The 13,919-nt window shown below is 34.5% G+C and overlaps 1 protein-coding gene across 3 annotated transcripts in view; it reads right to left on the bottom strand.

Moving 5' to 3' along the window:
- Positions 1-13,919, bottom strand: part of LOC109069615 (neuropilin-2-like) — a 77,684-nt gene that overhangs the window by 50,068 nt on the left and 13,697 nt on the right. For all 3 annotated transcript variants that reach the window (XM_042716999.1, XM_042716997.1, XM_042716998.1), the window contains exon 3: positions 8,644-8,825. In XM_042716999.1, the coding sequence (XP_042572933.1) occupies positions 8,644-8,825 (182 nt within the window). The remainder of the gene's footprint in view (positions 1-8,643; positions 8,826-13,919) is intronic.

Here is a 13,919-nt window from a genome sequence, read left to right as displayed (position 1 = left end):
AGTTTTGACCAATTTAATGCATCATTGCTAAAAAGAAGTATACTCCATATATATATATATATATATATATATATATATATATATATATATATATATATATATATATATTGCTGACCACACACTTTTGAATGGTAGTGTATAGACTAGATAGTATGCATGCATTGTGCAGAATTACAAGCTTGAAATTCAATTCTAACATGCTTTTACTAAAATAATTTTTTAAATAGTTAATGAACACAAATTAGTTAATAAAAATGTAAATAAAAAGTCCAAATTGTGACATACTAAGTCATAATTAAAAAAACAGTCAAATTTTTAATTTTTAAACTATAATTATGACATAAAAGTTTGGAATTATAAGTCATAATTGTAAGATTAAAGTCAAAATTGTAAAATACTAAATCATAATGAGATTAAAAGTTGAAATTGTGAGATTAAGATTTCATTAAGTGGCATTAAGATTTATTTTAACTTGGCAAAAATTAGATAAAAGGCCATAATTATGAGACAAAAAGGTGAAAATATGAGATACTAATTCATAATTATGAGATAACTTAAAAATTGTGAGATACTAAGTCATAAATATATAAAACATTGAAATTATGAGCTAAAATCATATTTATTACTGAAAAAGTCATTATTATGAGATAAAAAAATGAAATTGTGACATTCAAAGTCATAATTAGATTAAAAGTTGGAATTAAAAGTCATCCAAGATCAAGTTATTGAACTGTTTGTTTTCTTCTGGGTCGATAGCTAAGTAAATTTGTTGCATTAATGCTCTTTCATCCATTTCTCTTCAATGCTATCTAGAGGAAAGCTCTTTCTTTCCTATGGGTTTGGTTGCTTTAAGAAGAGGTAGTTAGAGCTGAAGGCTTTAAATGGGCCGTTTTACAGGAGAAGAGATATCGAGACACCAAGACAGATGGCACCTGATTTAAAGCAACTGTTAAAGTGGCAGTAAATTCCACTGGCTGAGCAGGATAACCTCCAGACCGCTTCTCCACCACAGGTGGGGGGTGGCACTGATGTTACCCAGACCGACAGAGACCTATGGACCTAATCGCTTCTGCTAGCGCTTTCTTTCAAGTGTGCACTCAGAAGGCGGCAGTGGGCCTGAAGTCTGCTCGGCGGGAAGTCTTCCGCAGTAACCGTGGCAACAGCGTAACAGTCATGTGACCGGGGCAGAAGGGGGTTGTTGTGTTGCACATGCCACTGGGGGTAACAGTCTGGCATGACTAAACTGGGGCAGAGAAACGGGGCGGCGTAAGGGATGGGGAGAAGATGAACAGGGGTTTAGGGAAGCGATGGGTCTTGACAGGCCCGTGAGGTTATACACAACCATGGGAGATAAAAGGTCAGAGTTTAAAACAACTTTGCAGCAAGACTCATACTTGAGATGAATGCATGAGCTTAAAGGGATAGTTCACTTAAAAATGAAAACTGTGTTATCTTTAGCTCTCTCAAGTTGTTCAAAACCTGAATGACTTTATTTCTTCTCCAGAATACAAATGAATGTATTTCAAAAAAATGTCTGTGGGGTTTTTATCGCAGTGTTATTTAAAAAAAAAGTTTCAGTAATTTTGTTCTGTGATTGTCATTTTCAGTAGTTTTTGCATTAATTTCGTATTGTATTAACTTTAATTCATTAAAATTTCCATTGTAGTTTTAGTAATTTTAGTACTACAAATTAACCTTATTTATTTTAGTACATTTATTTATTGATCTAATTTTTGTATAAATTTTAATTAAATATTTATATTGTATTTTATTTCATATCAGTTTATTTTATTTTATAATATTTGTTTTTAGCTTTAGTTAACAATAACAACATTGTTTTTAGTTAACAATAACAACATTGTTTTTTTTTTTTTTTTTTTGTTTGTTTGTTTGTTTTTTGTCTGTACAATTAAAATTTATGAGGTTCAGCATTATTTTGTAAGTTTTTAAAGTTTAGGTTTATCATTGAATATATTTTAGTTTATTTCAGCTTTTTTTTTTAATAACTTTTTATATATATATATATATTCTTTGTTTTTAGTTTTTACTTAACAGTAACAACATTGTATTATTGTCTATACAGTAAAAGTCTATGTGGTTGAGTGTTATTTTAGACCCCATTGATTCTCATTATATGGACAAATGGAATATTGGAATATTCTTTAAAATATCCTTTGTGTTCCTCCAAAGAAATAAAGACATATAGATTTGGTTTCTATCATTAAACAAAGCTGGAAATCCATTCATATCAATGTGTCTGGAGCATCACAAAGGCTTATTCCCACTTCATTCCCACTCCATTTATATTCCCACCTGATTACCAGTTCTTTCAACACCCTCAGAACTCATTTTACTCTTTCCTATCCTGCAAAAAAATAAATAATTTGAAGTGTGTAACTGAGAGCATTAGCAAATTATACAAAATATATACAGTATATTGAATAAACATACAATGTGCATGGTATGCACTGAAATTTTAAGAATGCAGATTCTGCAGATGTCTTTGGAGATTCTGTTCAAGACCAAGCAAAGCATGAACTAATTCATTTGGAGCTGCATATTGAACTGTATAAAAACTTTTTGAAGGTGTCTTGTCAGCACTGTTCAACTTTGAAGGTTTCGAATGTGTTGTTGCTCTAAGCCTAACAAGCTGTAAAAGTCCAAAAACAAAATAAAGGAGCGTTAGGCAGATTAGATTGTCTACATAACAATGTGATAGCATGCCACCCGAGGGTCAGCAGGAGAACAGTGTGGGATTTCTGCAAGAACATGAATGAGGGTTTGCTGTTCTCGCTCCCAATGCTGGATAACAGAACATGCATCGGAGGAAAGTGTTCACCAGAGATCATTATCTCTGTGACGCCTCTCCATATAAACAGACATAAACGCATAAAATTCACCCACGCTAACACTTTCCCACAATTCTAGTGATTGGAGCAGTTTGTGTAAACAACAGATCCCTCAAAGATGAGCTCCTTTTTTCCCCCGCTCATTTCTGGCAGTCTTTATAACTTTCAAAACCTGTAGAGACAGACTTTCTGAACTACTTTGCCTCAAAACCTGGAATTTTAAAAATAAACAACCATTATTCTGTGGCACAGGTAAAGGCAACAGTCAGTCATTTGCCTTTGGAAAGAAGCGTCTAGAAAACATGAGGATCTTACGCATAAAGACTAATGCTGTCTTCATGTCCTCCTCCTGGGATGTTCCTAATAAGTTTAAAAAAAGCCCTGGCCCACCACCACTTCGATATACACACACACAAACACACACTATACCAGTCAAAATTTTTTGGACAGTTAGATTTGTAATGTTTTTTAAAGAATTCTCTTCTGCTCACCAAGCCTGCATTTATTTAATCCAAAATATAGCAAAAGCGGTAACATTGAGAAATATTTTTACTATTTAAAATAAATGTTTTCTATTTTAATATATTTTAAAATGTAATTTATTCCTGCTATTTCAAAGCTTTTTGCATCATTACTCCAGTCACATGATCCTTCAGAAATCATTCAAATATTCTGATTTGCTGCTCAAAAAACATTTATTATTATTATCACGTTGAAAATGGCTGAGCAGAATTTGTAATATAAATATTGTAATAATGTTTATAAATGTATAAAATACATACATAATATATAAATACATAAAGTCTGCCTATACTGTAAGTCTATATAATAAACATAATTTAAAAAAAAATAAAAATGCTTTATTTAATTAAATTAACTATACATTTGTTAAATATATTGATTATTCCGACATGACTAAAAGGCAGTATAGAGCACAAAAATGGAACATCCCCAACGACAAGTGATCAGAAAAGCATTTACAAGTCAGATATCTATGCTGTCCACTCCGTCTCTGCTACACCCACACATGGCTATATTAACATCCCAAAAGAGAAAAAGCATATCATGCCTTTATTAAAAGATGTTCTTGGGCTGTCTCCGGTTAGTGTAAAATGAGATTGTGGGCTTATCACGTGAGTCATACTACTAGAGTTAGCAACTGTATCTGTGGTAACAGTACCTGAGGGCAATGGTGATGATTTCAGCAATTACTGAGGTGAGGTGAAGGCTTAGAGATGGAATAACTCTGCTGTTTTTCCCATCAGCCATGATGAAGCCACGGTGCTTATGTTACCAGGCTAATCATTGCTGTTGCAAAACAACATTAATCGCTGCACTCCCACGAGTACGCGGCTAGTGCAATGTTCTTGAAGGAACGCTGTAGTGGTAGTTAATGGTGTTTGCCAAGACAAATATCACTATTACCACTGATTATACTTAGCTATGTCTAATCCCATAGACTTGAATAAGGGAGGGACCTGAGCCATATCTACAGACCACAATATCAGAGAGAATTAAGGGTGGCCTCTTTTGACTTAAGTCTGTAAAATAAACCTATAAACCACCCAATAAATTAAATTAAAATGTAAAATTATATTTAATAATATTCAATATATATGAAATAAATATTAAATAAAATATAGATATGCAGTTATTATAATAATAATAATAATAATAATAATAATCAATCAATCAATTAAAGTAAACACAGGAATCCATTTGTATACAATTTTTTACAATTTATTTATTTATTTATTTATTTATTTATTTGTAAAAACAATTTTTAGTTTATTTTAGTCAGCTTATTTTTAACATTTTATATTAAATATTATTATTTTTATTATTATCAATAGCAATAATAATATATTTGTATGAATAGTGTTATCATATATTTTATAATATTTATTCATATTAATATAATATTTAATAATTTCTTTTTATAATTTTTCATGTTCAAACATTAAATTTGTTCTCTGAATGACTAATTTACTGTTTAGAACTACTCATATGAGTGTCTGCATGTTTAATTCAGTTTAGACAGTTTGCAATAATGTTTAGTATCCATGGTATGAAAATTATCATTGCTAGATGCAAATAAACTCTCTTCAGATAGTTGTGTTGCCAGATCAGGCTATAATAAGTGTCTTTGGATTTGTATTTTCTGCTTAATTGGACACTTTAGAAAGTTAATAATGTGGGAAGTTGCAGTTTAGATTTAGCAATATATTTATCTTAGCTTATTTACAAAAGATTTTTAACTAATTACTGTTTGTTTGGTTTTTATTTTATTAATTTTTTGGGGGGTGGGTTGCTTTCAAAGCAATATTTGGCAACACTGCAACGCCAGCACTTAAACTGACAATAACCATAAAAAAATTAATAAAAAAAAAAAAAAAACACTGACAGGATACCACATTCGGTAAAGCAAACACAAATCATAGTATTATCTGTCAGAAATGTTATCAACGCTATCAAAAACTCAAGCATTTAACATTAGTACACAGATTTAGAACAAGTAGGTTACAGAATGAATGAAATATGAATAAGTCTAAGCTATTTCATTCAGCGCAGTAGGCCTAGTTTAATTTTCATTATGCTAAAAACAAGAGCACTAGACAAAGTTATCATCTATATTTTAGCGATGGTTATTAATGAAAACTAATGGTATGATATAACAATGATCATCCCTCCTCCAAAACAGAAACAACATCTTTCACAATCACAAACATCTACATGTCTGTTTCTTTTAAAGTGCAGAATTCTTAACCCCACCCCAGACCTCACTCATTTTCAAACCCTGGCTATGGCCATGCTAGCAACTACCCAAAACACTCTAGCAACTCTCTAGCAACCACCCAGAACACCTTTAGCACGAAACAAATGGGCCTAGCATTTTTAAACATATCGAAATAGTTTTCTGATGCCTTGCAAGTATGTACATCTAGCTTCTAGTACAGTAAAATCCCAACAGATGTCTCCAAATGGCTCCAAAGTCCATGCACAAATTTGCAATGCACTCCAAACTCTAATTCCCCAAGGACGAGAGATCAGAGTCCAATTAAGAGGGCATTCCTGGCATGCTGGCGGAGGGATAAAGAGAGTTAAGTGTCGCCCCCTCCCCGCCTTTCCTCTAAACTCTGAGGTGTTTATTTTCTTTTCTTCTCTCCCTTGATGTTTAATTGGTCTGGGAGCGTTTCGGAAACTTTGAGGGAACATTTAAGAATCAGCGTGTCTGAAGACCTTGCAGCAGGACGGAGGAGCCCCGACCTTCTGGAACCGCGAGTTAAAGGTCGCAGGAGGTCATTCCGCTAACGAGATTTACAGCGTAACAAGAGCGCCTCCAAAATCAACCTGAGCCACTCGTGACCCTCAAAAACCAGCCTGCTCCAATCAACCATCAATCAAAGGTTGAGGCCGAGTGAGAGTTCACACATAAACACCCCGACCACTGAGTGGCGAAAGAAAATGTGTTGCTTGTCTCCACATCTGGAGAGACAGTTACCAAGAAAAAATCATGAATTATGTGTAGTGTGCCAAGCGTTTCTTAAGAAATATTGCCTCGTTGAAAGGATAAACCGGATTCATTTACTTTTTGAAATGCAGAATCCTAACATTTGCAGAAATCTTGTCAGCAGGACCCTCACAACACATCGACACCAAATACAACTGACACCGAAAGTGTCAAAGCTGCATGTCACTACAGAATGTTCTTAAATGAGCTGTAAAGATATTGCCAAACTTCAGAAGAACTAAAATAATAATAAAACCCATGAAAAAAAATTATATTTGTATAAAAAAATAGTATATATGTGTATATGTACAGTATATATATATATATATATATATATATATATATATATATATATATATATATATAGTGTAAAATGAATAAAGCATAAATCTCTTGTATAAAAATCTGCTTTTATTTTATTTCAATTTTTTATTTTAGTTATTTTTATAATTAGTTTTTTTAATTTTTATATATATATATATATATATATATATATATATATATATATATATATATATATATATATATATATATATATACACACACACACACAGTGCATTGCGAAAGTATTAACACCCCTGCATTTTTTCCACATTTTGTTATGTTGCTGCCTTATGTTAAATTGCTTTAAATTACTTTTTTCCGCACATCATTCTATACTCCATACACCATAATGGCAAAGCAAAAAAATGGTTTTTAACATCTTTGCAAATTTATTAAAAATAAAAATCTTAAATAATTCTGGGACAGCTGAAATTTAGCTCAGGAGCATTCATATTGCTTGCAGACGTTACTACACTTCAAGTGAAGTTAACCTGTGGCAAATTCAATTGAATGGGTATGATTCGGAAAGGCACACATGTCCTAATAAAAGGTCTAACAGCTGAAAATGCATATCTGAGCAAAAACCAAGCCCTGAGGTTAAAAGAACTGACTGTAGAGCTCAAATACAGGTTTGTGTCAAGCCACACATCTAAGGAAGACTTCAGAAAAAAATCTGCTTCATTGAAGGTTCACAGAATCATGTAACCTTCATATTCTACAATGGAAGATGTTTGAAACAACTAGAACTCTTCCCAGAGATGGTCTCCTGACCAAACTGAGCAACTGATGGAGAAGGGCCTTGTCTAGACTGGTGACCAAGGACCTGATACTCCACCGATCTGGGCTTTGTGTCTGTGTGGCCAGACTCAATCTTCAATCTTCTTCAGACCACGTGTGCTGGTAGTAGCCTCATGCTGTGGGGCTGTTTTTCAGCAGCAGGGACTGAGGGACTCATCAGAGTAGAAGAAAAGTTATATGCACCAAAATATCAAGAGCCTTAATGAAAACTCAGTCCAGAGCATTCAGAAGCTCAGACTGGGCAGAAGGTTCACATTCCAACAGGACAATGAACCTAAGCACACAGCAGGAGTGCCTTATAGACAACTCTGTGAATGTCCTTGAGTGGCCCAGCCACAGCCTGGCCTTGAACCTAATCAAATATTTCTGAAGAAACCTGAAAATGTGCATCTGCCCCAACCAACCTGAAAGAGCTTGAGACGTGAAGAGGCGAGGAGAAGAATGGCAGATAATTGCCAAATGCTGATGAGCAAAGCTTGTCGCATCATACCCCCAAAAGACTTGAGGCTGTTAAGGTGCTTCAGCTAAGAAATGAGTTAAGAGTATAAATACTTATGCAATAAACTTATTTCAGTTTTTTATTTTAAATAAATTTGCAAAGCTGTGACAGTTCTGTTTTTGCTTTGTCACTATGGTGTATGGGGTGTAGATTGATGTGGGGAAAAAAAAGTAATTTAAAGCAGTTTAACATAAGGCTGCAACAAAACAAAATGTGAAATAAATGAAGGGGTATGAATACTTTAGCAAGGCACTATATATATATATATATATATATATATATATATATATATATATATATATATATATATATATATATATATATATATATATATATATATATATATATATATATATAATGGGTAATCACTTAATGTGGAATGGGAAAAGTGCCTTGTGTTGCTTAGCAGTGCAATTAAAATTAAAATGGTTATTTCTTTCAAGTAAAGGTGCATTGTGACGCAATGATTATAATAGCCGCAATCTAGACGTATAATAGCATCCCGTCTTGATGTGGTATGAGAACGCCTGAGCACATGTGAAAGGACTTGAGGATTGGATGAGAATGCTTGAGCTGTTCATTGTCAGGAACAGAAATTTTCCTTGGAAAAAAATGATCCGTTTCCTTAACCACTTGGCAGCAGCAGGATTGAGCTCACTCACCAGTCTTGTAGATCTCGTAGCGCAGGGAGAAGCCGGCACCCTGGTGCGCGTAATCAGACACAAACTTGATGTGGATGACGGGACCCGAGGAAATTATGGCAGGAGGAGCGATGTTACTGCAGTGCCTTCCCAGCAGGTCCGCGGACTCAGAATTCCCATCTCGGATCTCTATGAAGTCATACCTAAAAGCAAAAAACAGTACATGCATAAATGCTATTTTTGGATTTGTTTTGATTGGCATACTTCCTTGTCAAAAAAAGCCAAAGTCTGTAACAGGATTATTATGGTTAAAACTAAAATCTACATCTACATTTAAGACTATAAAAAATCTTTACCTGAAATAAAATAAACATTAACTAAAATAAAATACTTTAAAATATTTGTTTTTTTTTTCAGATAGTTACAAAGACATTATTTCACATTTTAATTAATTAAACAAATAAAATAAATAAGATAAAATAAAATATATAAAGATGTATAGATACTTCTCGTAAATTATTTACATCAGATAAAGTTGACACTTAAACATAACTAAGGTCTCCATTAAGTCTCCCAAGCAATAAAAGAGGAACCTTAGAGCAATAAAAATGTTCCTCTGGGAGAGACAAACATTAAGAATGCAAGTAAGTGCAATGCAATATCTTCTGCAGCAATGAGTAACTGTGAAGGAACTGCTAGGAGTTGCTTTAATTTGAGCTGGGGTGACCTTTGACCCTCAGTGGACTGCTGCCTTATCACAACAAACACACATTTTTTCATGTCACTTCAGAGACAGACTGAAGGAGCTGAGACAATGACCACCTGTCCGGCCAAAATAATCCCTTAATGTGCGTTGCCCTCTTTTGCCAAAACACTTCACACACAATGTCTAAATGAGGCAAAAGACTCTCAAAAATCCAGCCGGTTGTCTGCATGAGTGCTTCCTTATTATAAATCTGGCCATAGAGAGGCATGAGTCAGACTTCTTCTCACACCTCAGGAATGCTTGCCCCATTTAACCCCTAAACAAGAACAAGATCCCTGTAAACATACGCCATCATTCCCAACCTAACTGCTCTGGAGCACAACATGCCGACCAGACTTCTCTGTACTGAGAAAATGATTCGATGCGCCTTTAAAACTTACTACAATGTTGGAGGCAAATAAGTTGCTTCAAAATGTCACTAATTTAGTTTTAACTTAGTGTTAAACTCTTAAAGATGAAAATGAATATCATTTGAGAAGGTGTTTCATAGCCCAATGCCAGCTGAATTAATTAAATGATTCTTTAGAAGCATTTCTATGAAATGATTCAGTTAAACTGATTCACAAAGCATTTTTAGAACTGGACTGTAAGGAATGACTTTGTTTAGGGGGAAAATGTGAGATGGCAATAATAATAATTAACATTATTAATAAATATTATTAATAATACTGGGAACAAATATTTTAATTATGTGGTTAAAAAAAGGTTAAAATAATAACCAACACATCACTTGACACTATACAAACAAAATGGAAACAGTGGTTTTATAGCATTTTACTATATTAAACATAAAACTGCACTGGGACTTATATAAAGGCCATAAACTTGTTTTGTTTTGTTTTGTTTTCCTTTGTTATCTTTTCTTTTATTTGTTTGTTTGTTTGTTTGTTTTTGTTTTGTTGTGTAAAGTGTGTAATCTATGGAAAGACAGACAAGTAAAGTGGCAAAAGATGCCCTTCAGTGCATCAAAGAATTAAAAATCAGTGTTTCTGTCAGTTGAAGGTGCATTGTACAAAAAAAAATCAGTGAATCAAGTTCATTGAAATCCCTGAATGAAATGATTCAGTAAATGAATAAAACTTCAAAATGTTTAGAAATCCATCACTGTACTGGTGTTTTAAGGAGCCAAAAACCAAAACACTGATATGAAAAATCTATAATGAAACACCAAGAACATTTGCAGTCTCCAAAGAATCGTACAGAAACTCAAAAACACACCGATGTCGATGAATGTGTCAGCACTTTCCCTACAAACAAGAATAGAATGAAGACATGATATTTTGCCTTTTTTAACTTTTCCTTCCCAGTTGACTCTGAATTATCACTGGTTGAGCCGCATAACTGCTGGCTCCATATCACTCAGGGAGCATGTATGTGAAAACCTGACACGGCCCGGGCCCCTCAGAATGACATAAAGAGGCAGGTGTCTCTGACTCTTCATTGCTCTGGACCCCCCTGGCCGACCGCACACTTGGAGACTTCAGGTACAGCTGTGTATATTTAGACTACATAGACATTCACAAACAAACTTAAATTTCCATGTAAAGCATCAGAAATCCTTCAAATGCATAAGACTTCTAATGAATTATTTTAACTTTGAGAACAACCCTAGACTAAGCAAAACAGATAATTCAGTGGTTTGGCAGTAACAAACCAGAGTTTTCAGTCAATTAACTGTAACTGATCTGAACTCAACTGATTGAACTTCTTCTACTGAAGTTTCAATCATAGACATTATTTGGGGGACAAATTAAAAAAAAAAAATATCCTAACTTAGTGGCTTAATCAAAATCATCATGGTATTCACAATGTATTCAATATATTTGGGAACAGTTTGATTCTTAAAGCTACTGTATGAACTTTACTATAGGTAAAACCACACACACACACACACACACACACACAAACTCTCACTCACTTTCTTTTTGTGTCCATCTCACCTCAAACACTAGAAAAGCTGGGATGAAGGCTTGTAAACTGTGTGCAAGTGTAATTAGGTTGTAATTGATTTTGTAGGGGCTCTTGGCTCCGGGATTAGCAGTGACAAGTGAGTGTGTCAAATGTGGATATTGACCGTCTCTAGACGCCTACACTTCGCTCCAATGCATTTCGAGATGTGCTTGAAAGTGGAAACAAACTAGGATACCCATTGATCAACAGAAATGCCCGGATCACTTATTTACCTCACAAAAAATACTTGTATCAATTTCACAGCACTTGTGACTGAACGCAAGAAGCCTTTTCTCATTATCACAGCAATATAACATTGTTTTATAGGCGTAAAGTTCAAATTGTTTACCGCGGTGCAATAGAGCTGCGATTATGCATGCTAATTATGCACGATTCAATGGTTATTCAGGTGCTACAGGCTGTGATGAAAACTCCCCAGACAGCGGTATGTTTGTAAGTGTGAGCGGGGAAGAGAGGCTTGACACAAGGAGGGCAAAGGCCCTGTGTCCCTGTCTCATGTTCAGACTTGTCTTCCTCTCCAATCTCACTTTCTGTCTCCTCTCCCCCCCAGCCTCTTCACTGCTAATTGCTTTTCACACCTACGGTGTTTTTCAAGCATTTTATTCAGGACTACACAGTCCCCCGAGCTGTCACTAGCTGCCCTAAAGAGCAGTTTGTCTGGAGAGAGGCACTGACAGACAGATACACAGGGGTAAGGATGCTACTATCCATGTTTGTTTGTGCATATACAGTAATACAGTGTGTTTGTTTCTTAGTTCAAATGAAAAGAGATGTGTTGTAGTGGCACTGGGCGTAACATAAGCCTGGACCTCATTAATCTCTGAACCGCCTGAAACTGACTACCTACACAATAAACAACACTTCAGCATGTGTTTTTAAATCATAAGACCCTCTGGCTTGCTAAAAATCGCTGCTGAATCTTATATTTGGCTCAGGAGCCCATATGCACATATTGTAAATTACAGTGGACGCATAAAAATAGTAATATCAGGCATTGTGGAAACTGCTATAATAATGTGTTCTTCTATGCACCTTATAGCACCATAGAAATAACTAATGGTAGCCTGGTGCGATATACAAGAGGTAATTATTGATGATATATATTTTAAAGTACCATGGTACTGCCATATTATGTGATCACTGAATGATGATACTGAAACAATTCTTTATAAATTGACTTTTTTAAAAGAATCAAGTTTTAACTATTTAATTTAATTTAATTTAATTTAATTTTATTTTATTTTATTTTATTTTATTTTATTTTATTTTATTTTATTTTATTTTATTTTAGTATGACGCTTAAGAATGGTATTATCATTAGAAAATTTATTTTTATATAAATTCTAAAATACTTTTATGTTTTAAAAATTTAAAGTCTACTGGCTCTTAGTAAAAAGGAACTGATATATCCTACCTAAGCTTTCTGTTTTATTATGAAACGCTTCAGCACAGGAACTAAAACTGATTTTGACAAGCCATTTCACATCTGACCAAAGTGTAGTTTCTTTGCTGATTCCTGGAAACGAAACTTAGCTGGAACCAAACAGCTATTATAGTCTGCATAGCATATCTTTATTATCCTATGTCTGTAGCTCTATCTTTCTTAAACTCAGCTCAATGGCTTTTTCAGAATATAATTCGGTCTGACACACAATCACATTGGCTTTTCAATATCGAATAGCACAATGGCCGCTCATTAAAATTCTGCCATGCTTTTAGGCCAGCAGCCGCAGGACGTGCTCCAGGACGGCTCGTCAACCAGCCAAGACACTAAAATTGAAATTAAATAATGCTGCGAGTCTGCATGGAAAGCCGCACGCTCGGCCCCCGGGGGGGCAGCCTAATAAGTTATAAGTGCCTGTGAAATATTAAATAGATGCCGGGGAGGGTTCCCAAGGGGGAGGGAGGGTTGCCATCTTCAATCCGGTCGGGAAACAAATAGCATGGCTGTCCGATACAGCGCTGACATTTACAGATGACTGGGGTAGACCACAAGAGCCTGAGGCTTTCATAAACAACACTAAAGCTGGCTTTAAAGCACCATTTGTGACATTTTTTTTCCTAAACTCACACCTTTAGGAAAAAGAATTTTCTGGCCTTCCGAGACTCAGCAAGTTCCCGTCAAAACGTGCCGTCTCCCAATTCCCATTATGTTGACATTGAAAGCCTTAGGCCTTATCAGAATGCATTAGGTCCTTTTTTCCATCAAGGATATTAAAACTTTTTTTTTTTCGGGGAAAATTGGCTTCTCGGGGTAAAGAGAGACTTCTTTAAATCTTTGAATTCCCAAATGTGTCACTTTATACTGCTCCAGACTGATTGCATTTTTTAAAACTATCAATATCTTGATACACTCCGGGGTTGCTGATATATTTCCAATGCCCTAAAAACATCTCTGAAACTGCTGTGTCCTAAAAAAAAAAAAAAAAACATTATTGACCTATTTGAATAATTATTAAATCGTCAAGCTACTAAGACAAGTCTTTGCTAACTTCGATGTATACATATATACAGACCTTTGACAAAGGAATAATTTATGTATTTGCCAATAATACATATA

Source organism: Cyprinus carpio, chromosome B1 (assembly GCF_018340385.1).
Source record: "Cyprinus carpio isolate SPL01 chromosome B1, ASM1834038v1, whole genome shotgun sequence".
Taxonomy (NCBI): domain Eukaryota; kingdom Metazoa; phylum Chordata; class Actinopteri; order Cypriniformes; family Cyprinidae; genus Cyprinus; species Cyprinus carpio.
Note: the sequence above shows the minus strand (reverse complement) of the source record. Positions and strands in the feature narration are given on the sequence as shown.